Genomic DNA, 16275 nt, shown 5'->3' with positions numbered 1-16275 from the left:
TATAAATGTTAATGCGTGATGAAATGGCACTTTCAGGAGGGCTTTGAAACATCAGTCCTTTTAATGATAGATTTTATGTGGTTTACCCTCTATTTTGCGTAAGTAGTTTGTAGAGCCCAGATGTTGACATGGTGAGTGCTGAAATTTTGTCTCTAGGCTTGAAATTGGTCTGTTTCAATCAAGGAGTCATTGACACGGTGCCTCTTTCCTGGCAGATAGATGATATTGACCTCATCAGTGCCAACATGGAGAATTCACTGGCTTCTATTGGGGGTTTCTGCTGTGGCAGGTCTTTCGTAATTGACCATCAGGTAGGTTCTTTTAAAACAAAAGCAGCAGCTGAAATGCATTGCTCCTTGGTTGCCTCAAAATGTAACTTATAATTAAAAGCCTTCACAGTAAATCACACAATTTTTATTTATTGTTAATCTTCATCTGAAGATATTTTCTCTGTTGCTTTTTAGAGAGAGAATAAGCGGGGAGAGATGTATTTATGTTTTTAACTTGTTTGTTTCTTCTCAGCGACTTTCCGGCCAGGGATACTGCTTTTCAGCTTCGTTGCCACCCCTGCTAGCTGCAGCTGCAATCGAGGCCCTCAACATCATGGAAGAGAGTCCAGGTACAGCCAGGAAGTCAGACTGTGCAAGTCACATTAGCCATGCTGCCGGTGTGCTTTTTGGAGGAATTAGCTAGAGGAAGTGATTGGTCTGATAGCTCCAGTCTGAATTTCACTCCCGGCATTAGTAGAAGGAGCAGCAGTGCAGCAGTTGTCCTGCATCTGGGAGCGGGTGCAGCCGTCTCTCCTGTCCCAGAGCTGGGGCCAGAGCCTGGCTCCCTGGGTGGGTGGGGCTGCCCACAGGAGGGGGCTCAGTTCTGGGCCATTTGTCATTTGGTTTATCTTTTTATTTTAGAAATTAGCCAAAGTGTGCTACTAATTTTTGTTATATATGTTTTATAAGTATTGTCTAGTTTCCCTTCAGCTCTTTTGCATCAACAGTTGGTACCTAGTTTAAGAACCTAATGGTTACTTAACGGGCAAAGTCGACTAAATTTATTTATTTATTTATTTTTAAATATATCTTCATTGACTTTAGAGAGAGGAAGGGAGAGAGAGAGAGATAGAAACATCAATGATGAGAGAGTCATTGATCGGCTGCCTCCTGCAGGCCCCCAAATGGGGATCAGTCCTGCAGCCCAGGCATGTGCCCTGACCAGGAATTGAACCCCCATCTCCTGGATCCTAGGTCGACGCTCAACTGCTGAGCCACACCCCGCTGGGCTGGACTAAATTTAAAACATGGCTTTGGCTGTGACCATGCCTACTCACCAAAGCCTGAAACAGAACTTGAGAGACAGGCATTATCTGGTATTTCTGCATTTTAAATTTTCAGCTTTGGTCTTTCTTCAGAGAATCAGGAAACATGCGTGTTTTCTCTGCACTTTCGCGTTCCTGCTCGACAGGTGGCCTGGCCCTCCTGCTCAGGTTGTTTAGAGTTTTCCTGAGGAAAGGGAAAAGATCATAAACATTATTACATATAGTCTCTATTTTTTACCAACTTGTTTGCCAATTTATTTCTGTAACATCTTGGTGCCCTTTTATTCTTAAACAGATTGTTTGTAGAATTTTGATGAGAGCAAGAGCCACTATTCTGCTGTAGAAAAACGCCATCCCAAATATTGCTGAAAGGGGTGTAAAGGTATCAGTGTGTGCCAAGGACGAAAGCTGGCGCCTCTAGAGGCGTATCTGGCCGCCTGTCTGTGTTATTAGTATGTAGAAGGATTTGCAGCATTTTAAATTGATGAACTTGAACTGGATCTTTAAAAATAGTTTTGGATTAATATCAAGTTTCCCAAATATATAGTTGCCCCTTGAGCAACATGGGTTTGAACTGCACAGGTCCACTTATATGCAGTTTTTTTCAATAAATACCTGAACTGTTTTGGATCTGCTATTGGAAGTCGAGGGTGCGAGGGTGTGCTGCGTTCATTGACCTGTGTCGTCATACTCGCCTGTGGATTTCGGTATCCCCACAAATGCTGAAGGACAGCTCAAGGTTTTGAGAAGTGGAAAGTTCAAGGCAGGTTTTCTAACGCGTGCTGTTCAAGGTGCAGCTGTGCCATGGAATGTTTTTTTTCCACCCAGGTATTTTTGCAGTGTTGAAGGAAAAGTGCAAGAGAATTCATAAAGCTTTGCAAGGGTAAGTTTTACAAGTTTTCATTCAACTTAAAGTTTATCTGCTGCACATATAAACTAATGAAAAATTTTGAATGTCATTTCTTTGGTTTTGGGTACAGTTGATAGGCTTGGGTCAGTTTGACTTAAATTGCAACTAAGAAACCAAAACCTCAGTTCACCCACATCTGTCTGTGTGTGTGAAACCAGAGCTTCTGTTGGGTCATTAAAGAATCAAGATTGTTTTTCTAAAAAAATGATACAGGCTCATCACTAAAATATTATAGCAGTGTACAAGATAAAAACATCAAATAACCCAGCACGCAGCCACAGAAGTGATCAGCGTAAAGCCCGGAGACTCCACGTCCCTACGAGCAAGAGGCGCAATTCCCTGCTGCGTCACTAGACGCCAGTGCCCGCACTGCCGACATTCTTTTTAGAGAGTCACTAAGTTTCACTTCAAGTTAATATGGCAAAAAGAAACAAGTGAAATGGGAGGGAACCTTATGAGTGGTTTATGTGTTTTTAACAACACACGAGCACTTTAAGATTCCTCCAGAGCTCAGAAAAAATGAGGCTGGTGACATTTTCAGGCAGATTTCTGGTCTTAAAGAAAATGATCTCACGTTGCCAGGTTGTTTCTTGTTATGCCAGATACGGAAAGAAAAAGACAGGTGGAAAAGGAGGAGATCACAGCTGTTCTGATACAGTAGGGCCAGAAGTGATTAAAGTTCTGGGTGTGTCTGCCTCGTAGCAACAAAGGTTCCTGCATGATTTATGGTGGAGAGATTACAATTTGTATTGATTCCAGTCACATTAGGTTATGAAATATTAATCTACCAATGCGGGCAGCATGGGCGCCGCTGTCAGTTCAGAACAGTCACCCTTCTGTCTGGCAGGGTTGACGCCCTGTCTTCTCTTTGGGATACTGAGGCCCAGCCTTCTGTCTGGGGTGCTCAGGCTCTGCCTTCTGTCTCTCTGGGGTGCCGAGGCCATGCCTTCTCTTGGGGGTGTTCAGGCCCTGCCTTCTGTCTGGGGTGCTCAGGCATTTTGTTTGTAAGTCCTATCCCCCACTTCTCCCAGCTCTTTACACCTTTTCGTCTCCAACATCCTTACCCTCTGTCTCTCTCCACCTACTTCTAGCTGACAAGCGTGCCTCATGCTGTCACTTGGGAACTCCTTCATTTTCCTAACAAACCTGTGCACTTATGGGTGTCCGAGCCAGTCTTCCCTGTATTACAGCTAAGAAATGTCCCTCCAGCCATCACAGCCCTTCTTCCTAAACGCTGAGTGCCTTTGGCTGTCCCCTCCTCTCTGTCCTGGGTCTTTCTGGTCCCGAGCCGCGTGACTACATTCAGGCCCATGGCCCTCTCACACTCCTTTCCCTGACCTCACCTTTCCCTCTACGACTCACCCGTGCTCTGCTTCTCCTTAGCTCATCTTCTCCGGGATTGTGTGCTTTCTCCACAGCCTCACCTCTCTCATTTACACTTGAAACTCCTGAACCTGCCTCTGCTCTTACACTTCACCACTATGCCTGTGGAGCCACCGGTGACTGCTTGTTGCCGAGTCCAGCAGACGGTCCTCAGAGCTCATCTCGCTACCCAGGAGCCTCAGCACAGCTGACTGCTTTCCTTCCCAGCTCCTTCTGGGCTCTGTTACAACACACTGGTCTTCTACCTCTTTGAATTGCTTCATCTTGTTCTCCTTTGACTGGTTGAATCTCTCCACCCTTTCCTTTAGAGCCCGATCCATCAGCTACTACTGTTGCTTGTAATACTTTTCCTTGAGATTTTTCTGGAAGCATAATGCCTCCTTGGTTAGTTTCCGCAGCACTCCTTCCAGCTAATACTCGGTCAAAGCCTTTCTTTTGGCACCGTCCTCTTCAGGGCTTAGTCTATGGTCCTTTTTTCTGTTACCTTCTTGGAAAATCATGCTCTTCCACCCCTGGGGCTTCAGATCCTGACACCTATATGTGGACAGCTCACAAATTTGCATCTCCAATGCTTCCCACTCTTTAGGGTTCCGGGTCTCACATCCAGAGGCTCACTTAGTATCTCTTGGAGGACTCCACAGGCACCTCATACCACACACACAGTAAGGCAAGTTTGGGAGCATGTCACATAGGTATCTCGATACTTAGGGGTAACAGAAAACAAAACAGCAAGGACAACAGTGCTGCAAGAGGGGAAGACAGGCCAGGGATGCAGGGCCTTGGAGGCCGTGACAGGACCGGGCACAGATAGGAAGCCATGGCCTGGTTCTGAGCAAAATACGGCATCACGTGACTGAGCTTCCATCTTAGCAAAACTGCTTTTGTGTTGTGTGAAGAAATATCTAATATTCTGTGGTGGCAAGTACAGAGACAAGGAGACCAGTGAGAAATTGTGCAGTGCTGCATGTAAAAGATGATGGTGACTTCAGATGTATTTTGAAGGTGGGTTTCCTGGAAGTTCATATTCGGGGTGAGTGAGAAAGAGAAGACTCAAGCTTGGGCTTAAGGTGTTTGGTCTGAGTAACTAGATGGAGTTGCTAGTAAGTGAGATGGTTAGAACTGTTTGGGGAAGTTTGTTGGGTAAGTTTGGTGTTGAATATGTTAAGCTCAAAATGCAATCAGACGTCCAGGAGTGTGTAGCAGTTGGATATACACTTTTAAGTTTAAGGGAGAGGCCTGAGCTAGAGATACATTTTGGAGTCAGTTGCATATAAATAGTATTTCAAACATTTCATTGCGAAGAGGTCAGGAACCAGCCAGGAGACTGAGAAAGAGTGCGGAAAAGGCAACCATGGCAGAAAGTGTACGTGGGTCAGCATGGCACGCACCGCTGCTGGCGGAGCAGACGGGCACTGACTCACAGGCTGTTGCACTCGAGCAGTTTCAGGGGAGCAGCGGGTGCAAAAAGCCTCATAGAGGCAGGTTCCAGAGAAACTGGGAAAGGAGGGATTGGACACAGCTCTGTAACTATTTTGAGTCTTGCTGTTAAGAGGAACAGAGAAATGGGATGGTGAATGGGGAAGAGATTGGGTCAGGAGAAGGACGTCTTGGTTTGTGTTAGTCTAGTGCAGTCTGTTTATGAATGTCCAAATGTCGCAGCCTTTCTTCGGTAGCTGGAGACCAGCTCTCTGTCATGTACCAGTTTCCCAGCTGTACCCGAATCTGGCTTTTAGCTGTCTTTTCTCCTTCATTAGTTTATCTGCTCAATGCTCTGTTTTTCTTATTACTATTTCTGTTCTTATCACTATGTAACTTTTGGTATATGTGCGGCGAAAGTGAGCACAATCAATATATAAGTTTTGGAATAACTTTGGGTTTTGTCAAAAATAGTACTAGAATTTTCATCGTAATTGTATTAAATGTTCTGATTAATGTGGAGGGAATATGTATCCACTTCCTGGAATTTTCCTTTGTGTCCTTTAATAGAAATTTAAAAATTTTCCCTGAAGCTCTTTTACCTCATGGTACCTTTAAGGGTAATTTGTAGATATCCTATAGATTTTGTTCCTATTATGAGTAGAGTTGTCTTTTATATTTTCTAATTATTGCTGATTTATAAGAATGTTAAAGGTTTTATTAATTCCAGCAGTTCTTTTCCTTCTGTTGTGATGATGTTCATAAAAACCCTGTTATCTTTTTCTTCTTATATTGCATTGGTCTGGGTCTCTGATACTCTCTTGAACTGGCAGTCAGAGCATACATCCTTCTCATTCCCAATATAAAGTGTTTTCTTAATTCAGTATAAAACATCATACAGTAGGGGTTTGCTGGGTGGCCTCTATCAAATTATTCCTAGGTTTGGAGACTTTTTAAAAATTATAGATTTGTCTGATGCTGAATTGCATTGATATATTTCCTTTTTAAATTTGTATTGTTGACAGTATTACAGATGTCTCTCATTTTCTCCCTTTTTGCCCCCCTCCACCTAACCCCCACCCCACCCCAGGTCTTCCCCATGCTGATGTATTTTCTGATGTTAAGCCATCCTTGCATTTCTGACTAGACTCCTTTTGATTACAATTTAATTTTCTACACTATTAGATTTAGTTGGCTTATATTTTAGTTTGGATTTTTACATCTATACTTATAATTTAAATGGACCTGGAGAGTGTTATGGTAAGTGAAATCATCCAGCCAGAGAAAGATGAGTACCCTATGATTTCACTTATATGTGGAATTTAATGAACAAAATAAACTAACAAAGTTTATTTAGGAGACAGACCCATGGATACTAAGAACAGACTGACAGCTGTCAGAGGGGTGGGGTGGAGGGTTGGGTGAGAAGGTGAAGGGATTAAGCAAAGGGGAAAAAAAAAAGACTCCTGGACACAGACAACAGTGTGGTGGTTACCAGAGGGAAGGAGGTGGAGGAGGTGCAGAGGGTAAAGGGGTACATGGTGACGGAGGAGACTTGACTTGGGTGGTGAACACACGATATAATATACAGATGATGTATACAGAACTGTACACCTGAAACCTATATAATTTTATTAACCATTGTCACCCCAGTAAATTCAGTTTTAAAATAAATAAATAAATAAATAAATGGTTCTATAATCTTTTATACCAAGCTTATGTAGCCTAGGAATCAGTGTTCTGGTAGCCTTGGTGAACGGCTGAGCAGCTCTCCCTTTTCCTGCTTAGGAAGCCACCACGTAAGCCAGGCTCGCTGTTTCTCCAGAGCTGGGCTGGACCCCACCCCTGCAGGTCTAGGCTTGGGCCTTTGCATTGGGGATGGTCAGTGACTGTCTCTCTGTGTCTACGTTATTCCCCCTTAATATTTTGTGTTTCTTTTTTATTTTTATGATAAACTTCCCAGAAATTTACCTAGCTCATTGTTTTTAAATTTAATTTTGTTTGTGTTTTTATCATTCTTTTTCATTGAGGTCTTCCTTCCTTTTCTTCCGTGTTTGAATTTGTTCTTACTCTTTTTAGCTTCTTACATTTAGGTTATTGCTTTTATTTCTTATTTTTCAATAAATTTCTTAAAAGATAAACAATATCAAAATCAGTGATCAACATTCACATCTAAGTAATTAGTCTCCTTTAATCAGTGATTCTCTTCCCTCACCTCCAAGGTTGCGTTTGGGAGAAGTCAGCAGCCTGTGCTGGTTTGGTTGCCTGCTGGAAACTTGAAGAGTCCCTAAATTCTAGCAGAGAGTTACTCGTGTCCAGCTTGCTTCCCAGACTGTAAGCACGTGATGGACACCTCGTCTGAACTGTTGATTGGTCTGTCCTGGGACCTAGCCCAGTGCTTAGTATTTACCCATATGGATGAAATAACATGCTTTCCAAAATTTTTAGGTCCTGAAACACAGCTTTTAAGCTTCTGAACTCAAGCTATCATTTTGTGTCCATTTGTGTGTGTTTTTTTAATACTTATTAAATTTATTGGGGTGATGGTGGTTAATATGAACAGAGGTTTCAGGTGTGGATTTTCTATGTTACAAGATTTTTATATTGCTCTGTGTGTCTCCACCACCCAAAGTCAGATCTTCTCCATTTGGTTTTAATGACACTTGCACCTAACATTCAGCCATGGCAGCCAGAGCGAGGGAACTTTGTTTCCTTCCTTCTCCCACCAGCCCCACCCACCATGTGAGATGAGCCTGTTTGGTTGAAGCACAGGCTTAGCTGGGCTGTAGGTGCCCTGTATGTATTAAGAAAAATTCAGGCCCAACCAGTGTGGTTTAATGGTTGAGCATCAAACCATGAACCAGGAGGTCACGGTTCAAGTCCTGGTTAGAGCACATTTCCAGGTTGTGGGCTCGATCCCCAGTGGGGGGCGTGCAGGAGGCAGCTGATCGATGATTCTTATCATTGATGTTTCTCTTTCTCTCCCTTCCTCTCTCTGAAATCAATAAAAATGTATTTAAAAAGAAAAGAAAAATCTGGGGCATTTAATTCATATGAAATGCTATTTGGGAAGCAATTTTTAAAATTCTCCCCTGCGAGTACATGACCTAAAAAGAATTGGTACTTTCTTTTGTACAAGTTTAACACAAAGTTCACATAGGATATGGGTTTTGAAAGCATATTGCTTTGCTTCTACATTAGTAAAGAAAACTAATCTAGAAGGTTCTCCCACATTCCAGACCCCAGATTCTAAGACTCTATGGTTTGAATTTGCAGCCTGGTTTATTACAAGATCATAGCATGGTGTATGGCATTCAGAGAAAGGAGACACAATTTAATACTGTGCAAGGGCTGGTTGAGAGCCAAGCCAGGTTAGCTTCTAGTGCCTCACATGCTTCTTGGCATGTGGTAGACATTTAGTAAAAGCTTGTTGAGTCCTAAACATAACCCTGGAATCAGGGATGCTACCAGGTGCTTTCTGCCCCATGTCATCCTGAGGGAAGAGTAAACATTTCCAGGTAAAACACACTACATGAAAGCAACCCAAGATATTTAACCTGATTTCAGATAAAGATACATTACCGTTTGTGTTCCAGGAGATAGGCCAAAAATCATCCTTAAAATCTCCCTCCCTGGGAAGTAGCAGATTTTTGTGCTGTTAACCCTAACAAAGAAGAAAATAATTAACTCAGGTAAAATTTAAAATTAAACATACAAATACGGCGGAGACTTTTCAATCAAAACATATTGCTGGTAGTCAAATAACATTTTCAATATCAGAAATTATTCCTATGATTTTTGAGAAGATGAGATACAGACTAAAGACTTAAACGGTGAGCAAGGAAACAGTGTTACGACTAGTAATGAGTAGGAGGTGGAGTGAAGGAAACCAAGTACAGAGAATGGTGCACAGACCCCTCCCCCACGGGAGTGACACGGCCGAGAGGCATGTGCGCTGCAGTGGAAGGCTGGGGGAGGAAACAGCAGGGCAGAGGCCTGGGGCTGGGGCCTGTGAGGAGCCACATGAGGGGTCACCTGAGCCCAGGTAGGTGAGGGAGCAAGGCCTGCAGACCTAGTGGGGGACTGGAGGTAACACCTGTGCTTTCTTTGATATGTGATCCGGGGTGTCCACCGGCGGGGCCCTGGACTAGAGCTTTGCCCAGAGCATGCCTTGGACTTTTGTCTGAACCAGAATCCCACCTCAGGATGTTTCTTGTAAAAGTCACAGTCTCTGTGACATTCGTTAATGCAGACTGTGTGCAGTCATCTGTGTGGAGACCCCTGAGCCTGGAAGGGGCTTGGGCTCTGACGTGTGTTTTCCCTCCCTCAGCATTTCTGGATTGAGAGTGGTGGGAGAGGCCGTGTCCCCCGCGTTCCACCTGCAGCTGGAAGAGAGCACTGGGTCGCGGGAACAGGACATCCAGCTGCTTCAGGAAATCGTCAGTCAGGCAAGTGTCCCTCTGTCCCAGCGAGTCTCCTTGTCCTCCTCCTCTCCTGAACCAAGAGCTTTCTGTCCTGTTTCAGAGCTCTCTGCCTCAGGATAGGGTATAGTGGAGGTTGCTGGCCGCTGTCGGCATTGAGTCTGGAGCCCGTGTCTGGCAGGAGCAGCTCTCCGCTGGGTCCGCTCTCAGCTCGCGCTGGAGGCTGTGTTCTGTGCCACATTGTATCAAAGTGGAAGCACGCTCTGCTACTCTGAATAACTGGCCTTCCAGACAACCCTTTTGCTTACTGTTTACAAAGACGGCGTCGTGTGGCGGCCCCATGCCACACTGGACAGCAGCCCACTGGCGAATCCCCAGCCTGGCTCAGAAACAGGCCATAATGATCTTTTAACCAGAAAGGAAGGAGGACCACTGTGTAACCATGCCTAATTTAGGAGATTGATTTCAATGTCTTTATCGTCTGAAAGTCAGTTTATTACTAATTGTAACTCAGTTATTAATGAGAAATGCTCCCTGGGGAAGACCACTAGCCCTTTTCTGCTCAGTAGATCTGCGCCTCCTGGAGTCCTCCCCTCACTTCCCTCCATGCTGCTCCTCCTCAGAAATGTCCCGGGGCCCTGCAGCTCTGGGAGTGAGCATGCCTTTCACTTCATCTGAGGTCCATCAGAGTGCATTTGGGAGTGAAAATGGGCTACGCTCTCCTTCCCTGACCTGCTGTTCCTGCTGCCGTTTCCTTCCAGGGACTCCTCTCCGGTCCCTGCCACTGGCCCCAGGGTTTTGTGATGGCTACATCTGTCCTGTGCCTTTGCCTGGCTCTGGCTGAGGTCAGGCACTGCCCACAGGCACGTGGCTGCTCAGGATGGGAACCACAGTGTGAAGCCAACCACTGGCTTCACAGCTTGCTTTAGGTGTCCTGTGTCTTGTGGTGTGTGAACCACAGCACCTGGAGTAGCAGATTCCTGGACAGCTTCTGGAGTCATGGCTTCTAGAGTCAGTCCTCTTAAAAACCCAAAATATTATCAGGCCCAGAATGTGAGATTCCTAATTAGGCTGGAGTGATTCGGCCTGCTGCGTGAGGAAATGTCACAGATGTCCCCTCAGGTACAGACAGCTCCCCAAGCGCAAAAAGCACAGGCTTTTTAGAGGGACAAGCATCCTACCGACCACAATACTGCCTTGGTGTTTTTATTGTAATTTTACTTAAAAGTGTACAGAAAAAAGATAGTTACAGCATCCTCGATATTAGAGTTCTTAAACACGATACCAAAACACATTTGTAACTTACACACAAGCTGACAAGTCAATCCAGGAGCTGTGTCATCACACTGCCATTCCTTGGCAGTGAGCTTGTCCCCAGACTGGACGGCCTAGGAGTGTGGCGGGTGTGACTCTGCAGGGCACGCTGGGACCTGCAGTGGGTGGGACAGGGCCGCCTCCAGTGCGCGGGGCCAGAGCCTCGTTAGACCCACCTCTGTGCCTCTCACTGCACAGCAGCGGCGCAGGTCTCACTACTGCTCTGTGCAGAAGAGGCGCCGAAGAGGGCAGGCAGTGAGGTGAGTCGGCGCTGACATCCTGCTCCGTTGTCTACACTGGCTGCCCGGCTTCTCTCCACTGTTCCTTCCAGTGATGGAGATGGAAGAAGCGTGGAGCTGTGGCTCTCGTTTAAGCTTCGTAGAAGCGAGAAGTTTTATCAAGTGTGTGTTGAGTTGCTTGTGCAAACTGAGTGATGGTCGATCGATGATGCCCTTAGCTAGCAGGCTGGAAGCAGCCGGTGCGGGCCCAGGGCACTGACCACACAGGCACAGCTCGGGTGTGTCCACCTGGCGTCTGGTCCTTCCCAGCAGGAAGCCTGCCCTGCGGCCTGCAGAAGGTGCGCTCCGGCGGCTGCTCTCTGTCCACCACTGTTTCAGAGTTCACAGTTGAGAGGTTTTTCATACACACAGGTGTGCAGCTATCACTAACTCCAAACGTTCTCCTCTCCCCAAAGAACCCCCGTAAGTCCCTGCTGTCATGCTTGCTGCGTTTCGATGGAGGATGTTTCCGTTCTGAAGCTGTCGGCAGGTGGTGAGGGCGTGGGCACCCGCACGGTGTGGCAGCCGGCTGGTGTGCCAGGAGCACCTGCCGCGGAGCAGCCAGGGTCGGGCACCGCTGGTGCTCAGAGTGCGAGCACTTTCTTAGATGTTCTGCTCCGTAGTCTTGTCCAGCGGGTGGTCGTCCTGCGGGCTCTGCTGGCACCGTGCCCCGTCCCAAACTTGGCTTTGTCTGGAGTGGCTACTAGCTGCTGCGGCCGTTTCTGTTCAAGTGAAGTAGGACTGAAAGCCCAGCCCCAGGGCGCTGGCTGGACCTCAGGGGCCGGACAGCCACATGGGCTCCTTCCACAGAGCTGGATGGTGCAGAGCAGACACATTTAGCCGGGGGGCTCTGTTCAGGGGGGTCAGTCTCGCCCGGCAGCCGCAAGTGGAAACGCGCATTAGAGCTGCTGTGGAGGGTAGCGCCTCAGGGACCTGTGGTTGTGCCTCACAGCGCCTGCAGCTGGGCTGACTGTCCCTCTCTCTCCGCAGTGCATGGACAGGGGCGTAGCACTGACCCAGGCGCGCTACCTGGAGAGAGAAGAGAAGTGCCTCCCTCCTCCCAGGTTGGTAGACATTCAACTATGGCCCTACTTTTGTTTCCTACTTTAAAATCTGTGTGAAATGTATCATGCTTTGAAGTTTTTTGAAATGCTGGGGAAGGAAGAATGTTTATCGTTATAGTACATCAGCATTGGTTGTCCTTAGAGTAGATGTTTTCATGGTAACTAAGAAGCCCCCAGGGCTCAGGGCATCCTCTTCATTGACTGAAAGAAATGTCTGAGGTCCCAAGAACAAACTGAGACAGCTGAAGTTTTGATCAGCAAATACCCCCACACCCTAAGACAGCACACAGGGTGCCGGCAGCTTCCACCATGGGGACAGTGCTTTTGGCTGGGGCACAACCCTTACAGCACCCTCGGAAGCAGCTGTGGTGGGGAGCGCGGCACAGGGACCTGCGTGGGGTGCGCCTGGCCCAGGGTTTACACAGCACGGGCCCTGCGTGCTCGCCTTCCAGTGCAGCTGAGGTGGGAGACTTGGAGCATGGTGTCTGCAGGGCCAGGGCATGGGCTCCATGGGGTCACAGAGTCGGCCGGGGGGAGTCTAGCCTGGGAGGGACTCGGGCTTCTGAGAGCAGGTAACACCTAAGCTGAGCCCGGAAAGTCGAATATGTCATGCGGCCCAGTGGGCATCAAGGCCTTCCAGGATGGAGCAGGGTGTGCTTGGCATGGTGGCCGCCAGGCGCAGGCGTGAGCCAGAGCCCAAGCTTGAACAGCAATGGCGAAAGGGAGTTTGGAGAAATCCCCGGAGGACCTGAGTGCAGACACGGAGGCAGGCTGGGGTTCTGGAGGTCCACCCTGGCAGCAGCTCAAGCACCCTAAGATCCTACCCCCTCCTTTCCCACTGCTCCAGGCAGAGGTGTGATTGAGTATGTCAGGAGGACCGGCTGCGTTTTGTTTTATGCCCTGGGCTCCATGCCCAGCACAGTGCCGCTCAGTAAGCTGTCCAGTAGGTGCAGCAGGTGTTTGCAGGAGGCAAAGGTAGAATTGCCCTGAGGAGCTGATATTTGTCTTCAATTTTCTGCAAACTTGAAAATGTCTGCCTTGCCTCAGAGTATTATAGAAACTTCCACATGACTTTATGGTACAAACATGAGCAGCCAGACAGCACTGATTCCAGACATTGGAACTTGGCCTTGGGTCTGATACTGCCTGAAGCAGTAGGTTACTTAAAAGACCAAGTTTTCTGGCATCCCGGGCAGAGCCCCACTGCAAGGTCACCTCGAGGACACACTCCAGCCGTCCAGGCAGGAGCGACAGACCTCTGTGGACGGCCTGGTGTTAGAAGTTTTCTGCCTGCTGGACATAGGGCCCCTGTCCCCGCCCTCACCTGCTGTAGTGGTGAGACAGCAGCTGCAGCCCGTGGGCCAGCTATGGGCAGGCGGCAAGCTGACCAGTGGGTTTCCTGTGCCCTTTACCCTCTCAGCATTAGGGTTGTGGTCACAGTGGAGCAAACGGAAGAGGAACTGGAGAAAGCTGCGTCTGTGATCAAGGAGGTAGCCCGGGCCGTCCTGCTGTAGTGCGTGTCAGGGCTGGTGGCCTCCGCCCAGCGCAGACAGCCCGGGACTGCTGGAGGGCTGCACACGCTGGCACTGTCGTCGCCATATGCAGTGGTGGTGGACTTGGCATGACAAAGAAAACACATCTAAAAGCCCAGGAACCGATTGGTTTTTTTTAAAGGAAAACTAATAAGAGTATAACTGGTATTAAGTTGGGCTATTTAGTACTATTTAAATGTTTCATTATACTAGTATTTTATATTCTTTTTTGTTGTTGTCACTGTTTAAAAACGGAGGTCAGCCTCTCTTTTCTCCCTTCTGGTGAAGACTAGGCTTTCGCCCTCCTCAGGCCCACAGGAAACACGCTGTAGCCTGGGGGGCGCAGTGTGTCCTCGAAGGCCTGGCTCAGCCGGCTCTCAGTGTCCATCCTGTGAAGCTCAGCTGTGGCGGTTATTATAAACCCTTCATCCTATTTGACTCCTAGGATTTTTATAGACACTAAATATTGATGTTACACCGTTTCTGACGGCCAATCTTACCTCTAGCCAGAGAATAGTCGTTAGACGTCCTTGCGTGAGCGATAGTTTAAACTGGGCCCTGGTCTGTTCTGGTAGATGACTTTCCCCTTTATTATGGGGAGACCTGTCTGCGTTAAGAAGAGGGTTCCTGTGATGATCCCAAGGTGTAAAGTCATGTCCTCGATATTTTAGAATATCTTTAATGTATTCCTCTTTTGTATAGTGGGTTTGCCTGGGAACATGGAGCTACCGGCCTAAGGAAAATGTGAAGTTTTTTCTCTTCAGCATAGTAATCCAAATATCCAAAAATGATGTAAGCACTTAGCGAACCCCGGCAGGTGGTGTAAATATTTGTGATGTGCACACATGTTGCATAAATATTATACCATTTGTTCTTTCATTAACAGTAAAGGAATAAAATTGTAAAAATGTCATTTTTGTAATCTGTGTTTACCATCTTTTTTTTTAAATCTTCATTGTTGAAAGTATTACAGATATCCCCTCTTCCCCCTGATCACCATCTTCTAAAATAACACATTTTTTAATATTTGGTTTTGATTTGCTTGAGTTATTTCGTACACATGTGCCTTGTGACTGCTGCTGCTGCTTAAAGGATACAGTACTCTTTGCAGGATGAATCTATTTTGTTTGTTTTATAATGAAAATAAAGTTACATTCTTGATAATGAGTCTATTTGTGTATATAATGTATTCGGCAGAATAGTCCTTTGATTTTACTTCCCTACAATTCTAAGATGGTATTTTTGTGGGGGATGGGCAAGGTAGAAAATATTAATTTCTTGGTACTTTACTTTAGTGTGTGTAGTATCTGAAATTTCCTAGGTTCCTATTAATCTAAGCCTTGGCCACACAGAACTACAAAAATACCAGAACCATTATTTTGTAAATGATGAGGATAGGCACTTTTCAACTACTTTGTACTTTCTATGTCAAAATTGCAACAGCTAGGTGTTTATTGCTACTTTTAAAAATGGCTGTAAGTTCCTGGGAAAGATGGTAGAACACATTATTTAACTCAATCCTTGAAAAATACCAACATTTTAAACAAAAATAATGTCTTTTATTACAAATCTGGTGCGGGTTACAAGTTTCCCTTAGAAATGGGGTTCTGGGGTGCTCTGTGATGGCCCTCTGCTGAGAATGGCGGTGGCTGCCAGAAGCAGCGTCAGTGGTACAACCCCATTTCCACGCAGGGTCGTGTCCCCAGGGGAGGAAGGAGCCACGTGACTGCCCCCCTTCTGCTGTCTGCAGTGAGGTTCCAACTCAGCGAAAGCGGGGCTTTGAGGCATTAGGACAGAAAAGAGAGCAGTACCCCAAACCGAACGCGCGTGACGACTGTGTGTGTGTGTGTGCGTGTGTTGTGCACCCTGCTCTCTAATATGCCATCAATTGTAAGATGCATTTCAGTAATGTGGGTGGGAAAGGGGCATCTTAAAATCTGTGAAATAAGACCATAATCTGGTGTGTGGGCCTGATGCTATATTTCCTGTGGACATAAAACCTTAGTCCCAGAAATAGAGATGTTTGAGGATAATTACAGCCACTAAATCTGAGCATCTCTGCGACATTCCTTATGAAGAAAGATGTCAAGTAAAACCGCAGTGCAGCACAGGGGGTCGTAGAGGGCGCTTAAGCTTTATTTCCCTGCCTGCTGTCTGATGAAGAGTATGGACTGGGCAGCATACGGGTGATGGAGCACAGGTAGATAAAACAAGTAAAAATTCATCTCAACAGCAACATACAAAGTGAAAGTTAGGTCGCATTTTGAAGAGATTGAAGGCAAAAAATGAGTGTGAATCAAGGACTTTATATCCAGAAAAGCTGTCTTTTAAGTGACAAGTGTATAGAAACAAAATCAGAGCTCAGTGCTGTGCTCGTGAGCCTTCCTGAGAAGCTTACTCAGGAACAGCTCCATCTAGTCAAGAATGATGGTCCTGGCTGGGTAGCTTGGCTGGTCAGAGCATCATCCCCTACACACAAGGTTGAAGGTTCAGTTCCTGGTCAGGCACATACCTAGGTTGCGGGTTTGATCCCCGGTGGGAGCACATACGAGAGGCAACCACTCCATCTCTCTCTCCCCCCTCCCTCCTTTCCCCTCTCCCTCAAGTCAATAAACACATCCTCAGGTATTTTTTAAAGAAAG

General features: G+C 46.6%; 1 protein-coding gene across 1 annotated transcript in view; it reads left to right on the top strand.

The window, feature by feature from the left end:
- Window positions 1–14797, top strand: part of SPTLC1 (serine palmitoyltransferase long chain base subunit 1) — a 52202-nt gene extending 37405 nt beyond the window's left edge. The window contains exons 10-15 of the mRNA XM_081151158.1: window positions 216–311; window positions 523–619; window positions 2144–2198; window positions 9355–9472; window positions 12028–12101; window positions 13522–14797. Of these exons, the coding sequence (XP_081007284.1) occupies window positions 216–311; window positions 523–619; window positions 2144–2198; window positions 9355–9472; window positions 12028–12101; window positions 13522–13615 (534 nt within the window). The 3' untranslated portion in view covers window positions 13616–14797. The remainder of the gene's footprint in view (window positions 1–215; window positions 312–522; window positions 620–2143; window positions 2199–9354; window positions 9473–12027; window positions 12102–13521) is intronic.
- Window positions 14798–16275: the final 1478 nt, after the last annotated feature.

Source organism: Miniopterus schreibersii, assembly GCF_964146895.1.
Source record: "Miniopterus schreibersii genome assembly, chromosome: 11".
NCBI lineage: Eukaryota > Metazoa > Chordata > Mammalia > Chiroptera > Miniopteridae > Miniopterus > Miniopterus schreibersii.
This window is presented reverse-complemented; position numbering and strand designations above follow the sequence as displayed.